Source organism: Crocodylus siamensis, chromosome 13, assembly GCF_052110815.1.
Source record: "Crocodylus siamensis isolate JL-2025a chromosome 13, ASM5211081v1, whole genome shotgun sequence".
In the NCBI taxonomy this organism is placed as follows: Eukaryota; Metazoa; Chordata; order Crocodylia; family Crocodylidae; genus Crocodylus; species Crocodylus siamensis.
This window is the reverse complement of record NC_143407.1, coordinates 3,417,753-3,434,085: the sequence shown is the minus strand read 5'-3', so window position 1 is coordinate 3,434,085 and position 16,333 is coordinate 3,417,753. Positions and strand designations below refer to the sequence as shown.

The 16,333-nt window shown below is 49.3% G+C and overlaps 1 protein-coding gene across 1 annotated transcript in view; it reads left to right on the top strand.

Annotated features, from left to right (window-relative positions):
* Nucleotides 1-7,423: 7,423 nt before the first annotated feature.
* Nucleotides 7,424-16,333, top strand: part of LOC149853681 (complement receptor type 1-like) — a 65,456-nt gene continuing 56,546 nt past the window's right edge. Inside the window, exons 1-8 of the mRNA XM_090026323.1 lie at nucleotides 7,424-7,563; nucleotides 8,834-9,025; nucleotides 9,290-9,386; nucleotides 9,953-10,038; nucleotides 10,734-10,928; nucleotides 11,685-11,867; nucleotides 13,365-13,544; nucleotides 14,532-14,714. Coding sequence (XP_089882449.1) covers nucleotides 7,506-7,563; nucleotides 8,834-9,025; nucleotides 9,290-9,386; nucleotides 9,953-10,038; nucleotides 10,734-10,928; nucleotides 11,685-11,867; nucleotides 13,365-13,544; nucleotides 14,532-14,714 — 1,174 coding nt within the window. The 5' untranslated portion in view covers nucleotides 7,424-7,505. The remainder of the gene's footprint in view (nucleotides 7,564-8,833; nucleotides 9,026-9,289; nucleotides 9,387-9,952; nucleotides 10,039-10,733; nucleotides 10,929-11,684; nucleotides 11,868-13,364; nucleotides 13,545-14,531; nucleotides 14,715-16,333) is intronic.

Below are 16,333 nucleotides of genomic sequence, written 5' to 3'. Positions count from 1 at the left end.
TAGTGCCATGCAATGCTACATTCTCTGCCCAGAACCTAGCAGGCAGCCAGGGTGGAGCTATTGGGACCAGCCTCTGATACAGAAATGCTGCTTGTCAGGTAGAAAGCTGCTTCCACCCCAGCTCACATTTCACATGTTTCTTTTCCAATGGTTGCCTGCCCAAACCCAGAAGTTCGGAATGGCAGAAGACTTGATGGACCTGGACCTGTGTATAGACCAGTTTTACTGTGATGCTGGCTACCGCCTGGATGGCAGCCATGAGATCCAGTGCCAGGATGAGGGAACCTGGGATCCCCACATTGCAGCATGCAATTTCAGAGGAGGCTTGAATCACAGCAAGGAGCCGTTCACGGTTGTGGGTAACATCCAGCAGGGTCATTGCACAGAGGCAGAAAGATGAACTTTCAGATTAGGGAATTTAAACACAAGCTTGTGCCTGGATGTCTTTCTCTCTCTGCTATACCTGACACTGCGAGAGGTGAAAGCTTAGGTGCTCAGCTCCTCTGAAATATAGAGATTTGGTTCACTCAGTGCCCAGTGGATAGGAACTCCTCGTGATAATATAATGAAATATATTTGATATTTTTAAGGCAAGAAGGTTGCATGTCTGGTGATCATCCTAGCTGTGCATGTAGTATTACAAGAAGTGAGAGAACACACTGGTCTGTGTCTGTGGAGCTTCCATTGATGAAATTTCCCCCTCAAAAGCCCAACCTGAACAAGGCATTGTAGGAGCTGTAACCACAATATTTCCTCTTTCCGCTAAAAGCGGACAAATTGCGAGTCACCAGCCTGATCTTTAAAATGGATCGGGATCGGATGATGTAAGTGTCCAGACGACCTGGGGCCATGTTATCCCCATGACAATACTTTACACACCTGACCCCACGGCTGCTGTTAGCTATAAGCAGGTGGTTAAGAAGGGCCCATATTGGTATAATGATTGGTTAGATGAAACTGAGAAAGGAATGTTCTCCTCACCCCCGAAGGGTAGTTTAATGGTAGGGGAAATGGGTATATTGACCACGGAAATATTGTGGCAATGTCCTTTACCTCTTCTGGAAATAGAGCGTGATGGATAACTGACCAACGCTGAATATTAAATTGAGCAATAAGCTCCTACTGGGAAGCCCTTGATCCAACTTGATCTAATTTGATCTAACCGGGGTAACTTTAGCTAACACTGTCTCGTAAGATCAGAAGCTGGAATTGCCTGTTTGGGGGAAATTAAAGAATCCCTTTACTTCCTGATGAATTACTGATTAATATAGGGGCTGTGATTAGTATAACATCTATAAATCCATGGGTGATGGGAAAGAAGGGAGAAGAAACTATATAGGGGTCTATAAACAGCTTTTATTTGCAACTATGCACCTAAAATTAAAGCAAAAGTTGTAATGCGTTGGTCACCTGTATCTCTGTAGTGCAAGAGACAGTGGAAAAGGCTCGGGGACTAGGATGAGATGGAAATAAACCTGGGGGGCAAGGAGAAGGAAGAGGTTGCAGTAGCCACTAACAAAAGCAGTAAACCCCTAAACAGTATTCTCGGCCTTCAAGGCCTAAAGGACCCAATCATGCTAAGAAGCTTGTAAAGTGACTCAGGGCATACAAAGAAGGTTGCAACAGCTGGCCTTACTGGAAGCTATGTATTGTCTTGGAAGTATGAGAATATTATCAATGGAAGACCACAGGAAAAGGAGAACTACTTAAAGACCAACTGGGAAAGGTAGAGCAAGCTCAGCTTCCTGGTCCAGCTTCAAACACCGTACGACAATGAAGGGGCCATCCTTCCAGCAAACCAGGGGCATGGACCCCTTGGGAGCCGGCCCAAGGGTTGCGGATGGTTCTTCCTTTCCTGAAAAGAAAAAAAATACAGGATTAGCTTTAGTTGGTTCCTCATGTAAAAATGTTGTTCAGTAAATTTAGCGTCGTCTGCAGAAATGGCTGGAGCTGTACATGCATGAAAAAATGACACCCCGAGGCAAACAATTGTATTGGTTTTTCTGACCCCAAATAAGTAGTTTCTGCCTTAACTTACTGGATAGGAGAGTGAGCAAAGAGGAAGCTTCCCCATGCAGATGACAAGCTTATTAGTCACGATGGATTGTTTGTACAGCTATTTTAAAGCCTTTAAAATCCCAAACAGGAAAAAAAAAACTTCTATAAAATTAGTAAAAGCACTTGATAAGCCCAGAGTCAGCACACTGGAATAACAACACGGATTAAGAAACCACATCTGCATCTTTGAAAGGAGGATGGAAATGAAGTGTTGAAACTGTTGCGGCTATTAGCCAGAGAGAGTAATGCAGCATTTAGCAGGGATAGCTAGATATGAAGTAATTGCAGGCTTATCACAAGAAAGGTGATGTGTCTGAGTTCAAAGGTAGTGACAAGTAGGAAGCAGAATCTTGTAAAGAAATGTATCCTTTTCTCAAACCTGAAAACCAGTGGGTTTGGGCTGTCTCTGCTAAATGAAGAGAAGAAATTTGGGAATTAAGGTAACCTATGACAGATGAATTCAAGCAGTTTAGGGGCCAGACTGAAATGGATTGTCCAGGACTCTGCCCACTACCCCAAGCAGCTATATACATCTTTTGGTGAATAAATCCAGGATTACTAAATGGATAGAGACTTTCCCTACTAAAAATAAGCCTTATGGGGGAGTTCTGCTGGAAGTAGAAACGATCAAGGACTTGATTTCACTGGATCTGTAATGAAACTATCACATCAAAGGATCGGCATGAAACAAAGATTTCACATGCCATAGTAGCCTTCGCTTCTGAACAAGACAAAAGAATTAATTGAATCCTCAAAGGATCTTTAGCCAGGTGAACAGAAAAATCAGACAGTTTGGGATGAAAAACTACCCCTAGTTCTCATAGGATTACGTGAAGAAGGCACTTTGTGTCTGAAACCTTGTTTAACACCTCTCACTTGGTCCAATAAAAGATACCACCAAAAAAAATCCATCCACAAGATATGACTAATTTTAATCTCTTTTGAATTGATGGCAGAACAAGAAGTGAGACTTCCTGAAATGTGGTCCAAGGATGTGCCAGCAAAATGAAAAGCAATAATTGCCGCAGCAGATTTCTGAGGAACTTTATTAACCTGGAAGCAATGTATTTAGCAGCTGCAAATAAAATTGGCCAGATGGACAGAAGCTGAAACCAGCATTTGGCACAGCTAACCTTAGACACCATCAACCTTGGAAGTCCAGCGATGACAGAAAGAATGGGTAGTAAAAAGCGTTCCTTTTCCCTTCAAATGGGAGAGCCCTGTTATGTGAAAATGCCAATTAACTTGAAGAAACGGGAACGTAGAGGGGTACGTCAAACAACTAACGAAGCCCAACACACCCACAAAATGGAGCGAGATGTTTGTTTTCAGGAAACCATGGATGGCAGATCTTGAATATATTTTGTGTTCATGACCTTGACTGGTCATAACTGGATTTTTTTTTTTAATCTGGGAAAGGGGAGAGTTTGTTTTCACCTTTTTTCAAACAATCAACCTTTCTTTTATGATGCACCAAGGTGGGGACCCACAGGATTATTCTTCATCCCGGGCACATGGTGATCAAGTTCAGACTGCAGTTTAGTTTTCATCACCATAAAAACCCAGGCCTTTATTAAACCAGCATGATAATCTTGTGATAGCCATTGACACATGACAATAAGTACCAGGAGATGGGTGGGTCCTAATATAAGGTCCTAAGGCTTTGGCATGAGAGAATTTGTCCAGTGTAAGCATGACTGTTTTAACTCTCTCTTCATTTGCTCAGTGCTTTTCTGAAAGTTGTTTTAATCTGTTACAACTGTAGTATAAATGCAGAAGTAACTAAGCTAACTAAACAGCAAAGTAATGAAAGTCAAATAACAAAAATAAGGCCAGGAATGATTGCTATTCTAAGAAGGGCTGTGGTAAAAATGTCTGATTTGATTGGGACACCAAAAATAGCACTATGAATCACCTGTACTTCACAGGTACAAAAGTACACTATATGAATACAGGTGTTGCATAGTCTCTTCTTTTTCAGTGGCTTAAGCCACAGCATAAGGTGGGTTGTCTTGGTCGAGACTGGTGGCCATGTCTGGGGAGAGGGGATTGAACCCCAGTCTCCATGGGGAGCTGGAGGCAGTTGTAATCCTACAAATTCTAGTTTGAGGGCGTGGTTGCTTGTTTTCCCCTTGACAAGGATCTAGAAGAAGCCCCAACCCTCTAAGGAAAATCACAGGTGAGAATTATCTGCTAACTTTTTTTTTTTCAAGCTAACACCTGCATGTCTGCTAGCTCTAGGAATCTGCACTTTGGGTAGAAATGATATTTTTTGATTAAACCAACTAGTCATTTTTTGCAATTATCTGGTTGGTTTAATAAAAGATATCACCTCCACCTAGAGTTCAGATTCCTTTTGCCTGTAGACCAGTATGGCTGCAACCTGCACCTGCTGGCTCTAGGTACTCTGGAACTGGTTAGCACTTCTTGATCCTTTTGGCATTGACCAGGTCACCTTGTATAGCAGGGATGGCTTTCTTGGTGGCATAGCTTCACCTATTGACAGAATAAAACCATTTTTCTAAACTGTTGCTCAGTTCTCCTCTTACTTCTACAAGAAAGTCAACCCTTTATCTTCTTCCTTTAAGCACCAGTTAATCAGGTGCTTAATTGTGCCCTGGGTTTGATTGTTAGGAACTGCCCATTGGTAGACCAAATAGGTTTCCATTCTGTGAATGGAAGCAGACCTTAATGGCCTTGTGATCCAGACACTGCAGTGTAACTAGTTTCACTCTGGTCTCACCTTGGCATGTAATGCCAGTGACCTTAGAACTGGAATACCGTATTTCACAGTGTATAAATTGAGTTATGTTTGGTTGGGGAAGAGAGGGAGAAAAACTCCCCGAGCAGGTTTTGGGGTTGGGTGACTTCTTGTACAGCAATATATCCTTAGGAAGAGCTCCCCGTCAGACTTGGCAGCAGCGTCCAGTATGCGGAAAGAAGAGGCCATACGGCAAGGACATGGGGGAGGTGGTGGGGAAGATGCCGCACCTTTCAGGTGTCCCCTGGTAATTACTGCTGTTCTCGGGTGTTTGTGGTTCCTCGTGCTTGGTGATCCTGCTGCCTCTTTGACCTGACTGCTCAGGTACAATAGGAGGGTCTTCAGGAATGAAAGAGCTTTTGAGTGTGCAGTTGCTGTTCTGTGTGGTCTGATCTGTTTGTCTGTCTGTCACGCTCTTTGAAGTCTAGGATCAGCCACGGCGGCAGGACACGTGGCCCGAGTCAAAGGGGACCAGCACCTCTGTTTTCTTTCGCTCCCTTGTCTTTCTCCTGCTTCCCCACTCTCTGTGCTCCACCCTCCACAACCAGATTTGCCTCTACATGCTTGGAGAAGAGGCAAGTCAGTTGGGGCTGAAGCCCTGAGTACTTGTAAATTAGCCATGGATGGAAACTCAGTCTCTAAAGATGACAGATGCATTAGGAGGGTGCTTTTCTTAGAAACAGTGTTGCCTTGTATTTTTGGTCTCTCTCAGGTGTTCCAGGTTACTTAGCTCTTCAACACGTAGGTGATATTTTGATGTACGTGAGCCTGCAGCTGCTTTCCCAACGTGAGCAAATGCTGAGTTTTGACTGCAGATAACTCTCAAAGGAAGGCCTTACTTTGTGTGAATACCCTACCCCTCCACAACTAACAAGGCAGGGAGAGAGAGGGGGACCTCCTTCCCTTCCCCACTGCCTTGTCAGTGCAAGCAGGACGGCTCTGAAACGGTGGTACCCAGAGCTCCCGGTCACGGTGAAGTTCTTCTGCCTTGGCCATAACGGTGTTCTGGAGGTTCAGAGGCAGGGACGAGCTTGGTTCTTGGGGCCCTTAGCCATGCTGCCTTCCACCAAAATTCCTCACCCACCACTTCTCTTCTGGCTTTGCCAGACAGCCGTGGTTTGGGTTGGTTCCAGCTGGGATGAGGAAGGGCTCTCACTGCAGGGGGGTTGCCAGCCTTGTCCCTTCTGCATCTCCCCCTGCTATTTCTGGAGTCTCATATCTGCCCTTGGCAGTACTTCAGGCCAAACGGAGCCCTGAGCATCATGCCCGCAGGTCTTTCCCTGGCAGTGCAGCTACTGCGCTCCCCTGCTGAACAGGGCAACATGCAGCAACCCTCCAGCTGCCCCATTACCCTGCAGGAAGGTGACCCCTGGCCCCATCTATCCCCAGGGCACCTGGGCCCTCCCATCCTTTAGCATGGTTGTACTTTACTGTAGTCAGACGTACAGCCCCAGATTTACAATCTTTTAAGAGCTTGTTAAAAAAAAAAAGATTGTTAACAATTGCAGCTTAAACTACCTGATCCCAGTGCATGCTCATAAAAGCAAGAGGCATGCCGGGTTTTCTTTAGGAAATCCTCAAAGAAAAGTACCTTGCTTTGACTCGGCTTTAGCCGTAGAACAGGACTTTGGCTTCCCTGATCATTTGACTAAAGTTTTTCATTGAGCAAGTGGAGAAGAGTTTTGCTGACACGAAGCAGGGTAGCACCGAGGGGGTAAGTAAAGCTATTTTGACACATTGCTCAGCCTTGTGCAATGCACAGCTGATCCTCTGTTTAATCCAAAGTGGTTTTAGGGGCTGTTTTCTAAGGAAGCTGAAGTTGGTTCCTTATTCCCAGTTCCTCATTCCCAGTTCCTTTTTCAGAGCTAATCTATACCCAATAGAACCATACTTTGGTCTCATCTTTACCCAAAAAAACTGGGATTAAGGAAGAAACTTCAACCTCGTTGTTTTCTAGCTGCGGGTATCTCCAGGGTGCAGATCGCTGGGTCCCTCCATTGCATTTCCCTCTTTCCCGCAGGTGAAACAGGGACAGACAAAGGGAACTCCTGGGGTTTATGCCTTTTTCAGTGGGAGGCCTTTGAAAAAGAAAGCCAGATCTAGGGGCTGAGGCCTCAGGGTGATGGAAAAAATGGAAACAAGCCCGGGGCATAGAAAACAACCCGGGACCTGCAGCCTTGAGGAAAGGCTGCAGCCACCACTGGGTTGGTTGCTTTGGGCGTGTGACCCTGGTTTGCTTGAAGCCTGCTACCATTCAGCTGTGGAGCATATGTGACCCGGGCTTGGCCCCGCACACCCCTCTTCTTCCAGTGCAGTTAATAAATGGAATCCAACCTCCTGGCGGAGGTGATATCTCTTATTAGACGAGCTCTGTTTGCAAAAATCGAGTTGGTCCAATAGAAGCGATCACCTCCACCACGAGTTTGGATTCCTAGACGGGTAGGGCTGCAACCTGCATACCTGACACACGTGAAGGAACGGATGCAAACTAAACGCCTAGCGTGTTGCCGTTCGTGGACGAGCGCAGGTGCCTGAATGCAGAAGGAAGCGCGGGGCCCGGCCTGCTCCGGGGGTGGGGCGGGGGCTGCCCCACTCCTCCCCGCGGGGCGGGGCCGCGCGGCGCGGCGCGGGCTGTACCCCGGGCGCGGGACGCGGTGCTCGGCGCTGCGCTGCGCTGCGCTGCAGGATGCTGCCCGCCGTCGTGGTGCTCCTGGCCGCCGCCGCCGCCGCCGCGCAGACCCCAGGTGAGGGCCGCTCTGCCCCGACCCAGGCTCTTCCCCTGCAAGGGAAGGCCCCCCCGGAGCTGCCCGCTGTCGCCCTGGGCAGGGCTGGCTGCGTTTGGCCCCTCTGCGGAGAGCGGTGTCCTGCCCGGGGGCTCGGGAAGCAGCGGGGAGCCTCATAGGAGACGGGGTGGGGGCTTTATCCACTCCAGGGACCAGTTCTGAGCCCCGCTCCCCCTTTGTGGATGGGATGCCGTGCTGGTGAGACTCAGCGCCTAGCCCCCAAGCCAGGTTTTCAGTGGCTTTCTGATGCTGCGGGTCTTTTGTGTGGATTTCTGCACACACCTGTAAAGCGCTGAATACGTGACTGGGTCCGTAAGTAATAAATAGCCGGTGTCAAACCAGTGGCGGAAGTGAAAGAGAAGTGAAAACTGATACGTATAGATTAAAATATCACCCAAATGTACCCCAGTCACCTCTGAGCTTCCTTTGCACCGTGGGCAGGAAGCTTGGGCTCGCATCACTGTTCACGGCAGCCATTGATAGGGTTCGTTTGACTGCTTGAAGGCAGTTTCCGCTTCTGGAAAGTCCATCATCACCAGAAAGACCTTTATTGAATCAAGGGGACAAGCGTGAGGCGGCTTCTAGTAACCGAATGAATCCAACAAGAATAAGGGAGAAGCGTGAAAGATTCCCGGCTGTCCACTCTGCTCCTCTTTCTGCTTTGGGAAGCGCCCGTGTAGTGCGGGGCACGGGTGCTAAAACACACCCGACAGGAGAAAAGTGCAGAATACTGGAGGGCTTGAAAGGAAGAAATGCTCTCCTCCTCATGTCTCTATGCCACATTTGAGCATTTTGTTACACTTGCTCGCGTCTGTTTATTGTACTTTATGAGATCTGTCATTGTACATCCGGGCATGGCAGCAGGTGTTGCGTAGTCTGCGGCTCTGCCACAGTTGCAGGTGGCCAAATCGATGGCATAGCCCCACTTGTTGCTTAGTTCCTTGGAGTGTCCAACTCCGGTACGTAGGCATTTGAGACATCGCCACCTTTGCCGTGGCTCGTCAGGCCCTGGTGGCAAGGACTCGGCTGCTGGAATGTCCACTGTTTTGCTGTCAGGTATTTTCTTCAGCCTCTTGTTTCGCAAGGGTGTTATAGTAGAAGCATTTGTGTCGCAACCCGTCAGGTAATACCCGCAAATTCTGATGGCCATAATTTTGAAGGAAGAAATTAACATGTAACAGGTTTGCTGAATAACAATTATATTCTCCTCTGGGTGTTTTCTTCTTGCTAGGTGGCTGTGGCAGTCCACCAAGGTTGTCCTTTGCCGAACTGTTGCCCAAGTTTGAAAATATGATTCATTTTCCCATCGGGACAGTTGTCATATACGCTTGCCGGCCTGGATACGCAAAGTTCCCAGGCAGACCACATTTTATGAAATGCCTTGCACGTGGCCAGTGGCAAGAAGTACTTGAGTTCTGTTTGCGTGAGTACCTCCGTTTATTGGATTTCACTTGTTACGGAAAAGACTTGCTGGCACTGTGTTTTTGTGGACCCTGCAAAAATATTAGGTTGATTGGGTAGGTGGATAATGTGTGAGTAGCGTGCTGGGTAAATTTATACGTTTCTTGCTTTTCTGACTCTCTCTTCTTTTGGGGGGTGTTTGAAATATGGACAGATCCTTGAGCTAATCGATGTCCTTAAGCTATGGCATGGGGGAAGTCTCCAGATTTGCCTTGCTCTTTTGCAGCGAAAAAATGTGGCCACCCAGGAGAGCTATACAATGGCAGAATTGCCATAATAGATACGAGGCTCGGGGCAACGGTGAACTACACATGTAACGAAGGGTGAGTTTCAGACTGACTGATTGAAACACGTGCCCTAGGGAGCCAGGCACCATCTTTCCTCCTGCTCCTATGTGCAGTTTGCTTCTTCCACAGAAAGCAATGACTGATGCTTCTTGGCTCCAGGGATGTCGCTGCTATGGCAGGAGAAAAAGCTTTGGGACAGGTCTCACTTTTTTCCTGCTCCTTTGTCATGTTGCTCACTGTGTGTTGCTCAGCAAACACAAGTTTCCAGTTTGATCAGCTGAGTGTTCAGTCTGCTGGTGCTGAGACAACTGATGAGGGGCTCCAAATGTCTAGGGCCAACCTTGTCTTCCCTTGGGTTTGAAAGCAGTTTCGGCAGTGGGTAAAATCCAGTTGTGGCCACGAAGCTGCCACTTGCCTGCACAAAAGTCCATAGGGAAAGGGTTTGGATCAGTTTTCTGGGGGCCTGTTGAAGTAGTGACCAGGTGATGTAGTAAGGAGGCACAGGGTGTGCCTTGCAAGTGGGAAGTACCTCCCAAATATCTGCGATCTGTAAAGCCAGGTCTCACCAGATGAACTCATTGAACCCTTCTTTTTATCTTCAGGTACAGGTTGATTGGGAAGTCTCAACGGCGCTGTGACATTTCAGGCAAAAGGGTTGCATGGAGCCATGAGCCTCCCATTTGTCAACGTAAGTACGTTGCTGCTGTCCACCTAGGTGTCTGTGCCCAGACCAGTGCGGAATTAACCCTGTTTTGTGGCCACAAGCGTGGTGCCCAAGTGTATTTGAAGCTTCCGTTTTTAACTGGAAGGCTTCCCTCGGTGCCTCAGAAGCAATCCAGTCTGAGTAGCTCAGTGCAGTCCAAAATAAGGAGCGGGGTACTTGAACTCCACCAAAGTCCTTGGATGGACCTGATGTGTCAGGGACCCTGAACAGTTACAGAGAGCAGTGAGCTTGCTGAAAGAGAAGTGATGGTGCCAGCGCTGCCCACGTTTTGGGCAGTATCCTAGTGGATGGCACATATCGTCATGTGACGGTCATTACTGACATGTACCATAAGCTGGAACATACACCGCAAGGGGACAACAGGGAAATCGTGCATGCTTTCAGTGCATCAAGGGAAGGAACAGCCTGACCTTAAAGGAATATGGAAGAGAAACCTTGCCGTCTCATCCTTGTAAGGACCTGGCTTCAGTAAGCCAGCTTGGCATCATGCATTGGTGACCAAGAGCACTGAGGCCAGTTATCTAGGGGGAATCTCCTGCTGGGCAAGACCGTTCCCTCTTTTTCATGGCAGTAGCAAACTTTGCAGGTTTTCAGACCATGCATCTGAAGCTGCTCCTCTGGAAGCGTTCACTTCAACATACTCTTCCACCTCTCCCCAGGTATTCTATGTCCTCAACCTCCAGATGTAAAGCATGGCAGGCACAGCGCCATGTACCAGGATGACTTCTCTTATGGGTCAGCTGTGTTTTACACATGTGAGAGAGGATACCCACTCATTGGAGAGAACTCTATTTACTGCACAACCACAGATGGGAAAAACGGAGTGTGGAGTGGGCCTGGCCCTCGGTGTGGAGGTGGGGATCCATGTGTGTCTGGGCCTGTGCCCACGTTTTCACATGCACAACGTTTCTTGCTCTGCCGTTCCATGCACAGCAGTGCTGGTTTCAGAGCAACCCTCTGAGATGTGAATTCTCATCAAATTTTGCCCTCGGCAAGCTTGCATTGGCATGGTCCCCACAGTTCAGATCCCAAAGGGTCTGACTGGTGCTGGAGCAGGGTATAAAAAAATTGTTTTGGGGACTGGTGCCATGTGAGCAGCCAGCGAGGAACTCTGCCTTCTGGGTAGGTTGGATTCCCTGCCTATAATTAAAGACAACTGACCTAGTCTGGGATGGATAGAGTATTTTGAGAGTGCTAAAATCCACAGCAACATGGCTTGGATGAACTGAATCACTGAGGAAACTTGGACCTGGTCTTGCAGGTTGCCTGGCTCCCTTGGTGAGTGTAGAGGGCAGTCAGATCTTGCAGTGTTGGGCTCCATGTCCTTTACCTAGGGCTAGTGTGGGGCTTCCCTAAAGAGAGCATCATTGCACCCTTACTGTTAAGGGGACCCACCGTACTATTGCTGCCTCTTGTGCTCCTGGCATCTCCGTCAGGGTGGTCACTCCCCAGGTCCTAGAATTAGCTGCATCTTAAAGGCATCCAACTAGAGACCAGTGCAGCAAGGAACATGGGGTAGGGGTGAACGGCTGGAGGACTGTGTCACCACTGAGCTGCAGAGCTCTTTCCTCTCCCACCCTGCTCTGTCTAACCCAGTCCTTTCTTTCCAGGGGGCAGCTGTCCCTTCCCCACAGTCCAGAATGGGAAAAGAATATCCGACTCCAAGTACACCTACGTTAATGGCGACACCGTGGTCTTTAAGTGCAATCACGGCTACATCATGCGTGGCCAGAGCTCGATTCGGTGCAATGCTGACAACTCATGGGATCCACCTGTGCCGGTCTGTGAACAGGGCAAGTATCACAACTGACTTGGCGTTCTGCAAAGGGGCTGCTCCTTCCTGTCCTTTCCCGTTCAAACCAAACCTGAATGGGGCCATGTCTGTCCTGCTTCCTCCTCCCTTCAAATAGGAGTCTTAAGGGGAGGGCAACAATAACTGCAAAGGGAGTGAAAATATTTTTGGGTAAAATGGCCCTGGGTTGTGAAAACATTGTTTCAGGCTCTGAAAGGAGTGGGGACTTGCGCTCTGTTTTGCTCTGCTTATGGTGCTTTCCAGTGTGAGATCCTCCTTTCCCAGATGCACACAATTGCTATGCCATCTGCAGAGAAGTGGCCTCGTCTGGCAGGAGCGGTGGGACTGCCCTGCTGGCTGTACAGCTGGGAGCTGGGTGTTTTCACCTTGTTCTGCTCAGATGCCCGCAGCACTGTGTTCTTCAAAAGAACTTCCAGTTCCCACGTCAGAAATGGTCATGGACTTCTCTGTTCCTCCTCCGCTTCTGCTGGTGCTTCTGCCTCATCAGCTACATTTCTTGCTGGTTTGGAAGGGCAGTCAGTTATGTGCAAGTCTTCCAGGAGCTGGACAAATTTCCCTTTAGCTGTTGCATGTGAAGTAATTGTGGAACTCATTTATTTTTCTAGCAATACCTACTACTCCTCCAGTCTGCTCATGAGCAGTAATGGGGATGGCAGTGAGCATGGTAGAAAAAGGCAAATAATTCATGCACTGAATGGGGATACCTTGGAGGATTGGTGCAACGCACCTAATGTGGCTTCCTCCCTTGTACAATGACTAGCTCATTTTTTGGTTGCCCAGGCTGAATTGCTGAGGACAGTGCTTGTAACTTCTGAAAAGCCAAAGCCTTGTTAGCTACCTGAGCCCAGGCTCCCAAATTCACTAGTCAGTCCAAAACCTCCAGATTACAGCTATAAACAGACATACTAGAATTTGCCCTCTCATCCTCTTGTAGCTATTATATATTTTCCCCCCTCAGTCAGGATTCATACCTCAGTGCTTCCCACTTCTCTTCCCCTCCCCCTTTCCAGTGTTCAAATGTTCCCCACCTCCTGACATTGCCAATGGGAGGCACAATGCCCAGGCCTCAGGCAATTTCCCCATTGGAATAGCTGTTCTCTACAGCTGTAAACCCGGCTACTCCCTTATTGGAAATGCTTATGTTCAGTGCACAGAGTTCGACCCCTGCCTCGATGCACAGGTACATTTGGGTTATCTTTGCTAGGTGTTTGAGTTGATACTTTTCCTAGCTGGAGTCATATCCTCCAGTGAGATGGGGACCCTGATGTGCTTGCTTCTATGAAATTGTATCCCTTTGTCCTGGGAGTGAGCGTGTCCCTGAATCCCGATGCTGCAGGGATTTGTCTGAGGGCAATCCATGTAGAAACGCATGTGGGAATGCAAACAAAGGCTCTGCAAAGGTCTTGTGCACATCTCCCCAGTTCTGTCCTGCATGCACTTTGGGAGACTGATGACTTCTTTATGTTTGCGCTTTTAGCCATTGGCTGCACAACCCCAGCAGTCCAGAACGGGAGGCTAACTGAAGTAAAACCTGCCTACAGCCCCAGAGACGATGTGACAGTGGAATGTGATCCTGGCTATACCCTGAGTAGCCTGCGCAAAGCACAGTGCCAAGTTGGGGGCACGTGGGACCCTCCAGTGCCAACCTGTAAAAGGGGTAATTCTACCTGAAGTTTTGATGGCTGCTGTGATAAGCAGCATCCTGCTGGGTGTGTGCCACCGGGGGGGGGAACAGCTTTCTGGGCCCCGTTTCCAGCTCTGAGGAGGGAAATGCCCCTCTTGTTGCTCAGCTGATTTCTCCCCTTCTCTTCTGTGCATCATTGGGGTTTTTGCCTCTCTAAAAGCCCCTGAGGCCATGAGGCCAGCCTTGCTCAGCCTTGCTTAACTCCACCACTTAAGAGCAAGAACCTTGGGAGAGGCAAGGCATGAGATGGCTCCAAATCTGTGAGATATTCTCAGTGTCTGAGACCAATGGAGAGGGTGATGGGTGGCAGGTGTGTGTCTGAGGCTAGCGAGGAAGCTTGTGCAAGGTAAGATTCGCTCAATTCACTGCATGCTACTGGACTGAGGCAACCACCTGGCTGCAGGCGGGTGAGCCCTTCTTCACTCTTTGCTCTGGACAGTGGAGCCTCTACCACCCTCATTGTGAAGGTGCGTTTGGTGCTTTTCCCCCATGCCAACAGGAAGACTTGACTCATGCAGCCTTGACCTTGAGGGAGAAACTCCCTAATGGCATGTTTTTGACTGAGAGGGATCCATCTCCATTTAATTAAAAGTCACGTGTGACCGTGAACAGTCATGTAAAATAAAAAAATGCAATGAAACTGTAAGCTTATGCAGTTTCCGACTAAGTGCATGGGGCAGGTTATGAAGCTGAGGCCTCCTTGTAGGGTGCTGCACTGCCAGTCGTGTTCTCTGGCGCTCTGAAAGGGATGAAGCTGGAGTGCTAGCAGGGGTCCTAAGAGCAGCAGTACAGCAGCAGAAGGGATGGTATCTTGGGTCGAATGGAAATTGTTGCCTGTAGGAAATAGGTTAAACTCAATACCACATGCTCTACCTGGATGCTAGCAAGTAAGCGGGGCAAGTGTCAGGGTCTACACTTTGCTGGAGAAACACCCTTTGTCAACCATGATTTCATTTTTAGTGACCCAGTGCCCAAATCCAGAGATCCGGAATGGAAGGAAACTTGAGTGGCATGACTCTGGGTACGACCATGGCGAGAAAGTGGGGTTTGAATGCAACGATGGCTATGTCCTGAAGGGCAGCTATGAGATCCAGTGCCAGCATGATGGCACCTGGGATCCCCCTGCCCCAACCTGCAATCTAGGTAAACGTGACTCACAATTGCGGGCTGGTCACTGGGATGGGTGCTACGCGGCAGGGCCATGCCTGGAGGGATAACTGAACTTGTCCGAGGGACCCCCGAGGGCCCTGTGGGTGGCGCACCCAGGCCTAGGGTAAATGAGGACCTTGTTGGGGAACTTTTGGAGGGACTAGACGTATTTAAATCCGCAGATCCTGACGATCTCCACCCCAGAGTGCTGAGGGAACTGGCAGGGGCTATTGCGGGACCTCTGGCATGGCTCTATGAGCACTCATGTTGCTCGGGCGATGTACCAGAGGACTGGAAAAGGGCCAATGTGGTCCCCATCTTCAAAACAGGGAGGAAGGAGGACCCAGGAAACTATAGGCCCGGGAGTCTTACCTCGGTCCTAGGGAAGCTTTCTGAGAGAATTATCCTGGCACATGTCCATGAGGGGCCAGCAGGGGAGATTATGCTCGGGGGCAACCAACACGGGTTCACTAGGGGCAGGTCCTGTCAGATCAACCTGGTGGCCTTCTACGACTAGGTCACCAAGTCCTTGGACACAGGTGTCACAGTGGATATAGTCTTTCTGGACTTCAGGCAGGCCTTCGACACGGTCTCTTACCCCCCATTCTCATTAAGAAACTAGGAGACGGCGGTGTCAGCACCCACACAGTCAGATGGGTCGCCAGCTGGCTGGAGGGTCGCACCCAGAGGGTGGTGGTGGACGGGTCTTATTCGACCTGGAAGGATGTGGGCAGTGGGGTCACGCAGGGCTCGGTTCTCAGGCCTGCACTATTCAGTATCTTCATCAGTGACTCGGACGAGGGGGTAAAAAGCACCTGCTCAAATTCGCAGACAACACTAAGATGTGGGGGGATGTGAGCACACTAGAAGGGAGGGACAGGCTGCAATCAGATCTAAACAGGTTACAGGGGTGGGCGGATGAGAACAGGATGGGATTCAACACTGACAAGTGCAAGGTGCTGCACGTGGGGAGGAACAACCGGCACCATACCTACAGGCTGGGGAACTCCCTTCTCGTCAGTGCAGAGGCAGAAAAGGATCTCGGAGTCATCATTGATGCCAAGGTGAACATGGGCCGGCAGTGTGGGGACGCGGTCAGGAAGGCCAACCGCACCTTGTCGTGCATCCACAGATGCATCTCGAGCAGGTCCGAGGAGGTGATCCTCCCCCTCTATGCGGCACTGGTTAGGCCGCAGCTGGAGTCCTGCGTCCGGCTCTGGGCGCCGCACTTCAGGAGGGATGTGGACAACGTGGGGAGGGTCCAAAGGAGGGCCACCTGCATGATCAGGGGGCAGCAGGGCAGGCCCTATGAGGAGAGGCGACGGGACCTGAACCTGTTCAGCCTCCGCAAGAGAAGGCTGAGGGGGGATCTAGTGGCCTGTTACAAACTAGTCAAGGGGAGACCGGCAGGCATTGGGGGAGTCCCTGTTCCCCTGAGCACTCCCGGGAGTTACAAGAAACAATAGACACAAGCTAGCAGAGGATAGAGTCAGGCTAGACATCAGGAGGCGCGACTTCACTGTCAGGGTGGAAACAACTTCCAAAAGAAGTGGTGCTGGCTCCTACCTTGGGTCTTTAAAAGAAGGCTGGACAAACATCTGGCCAGGGTCGTT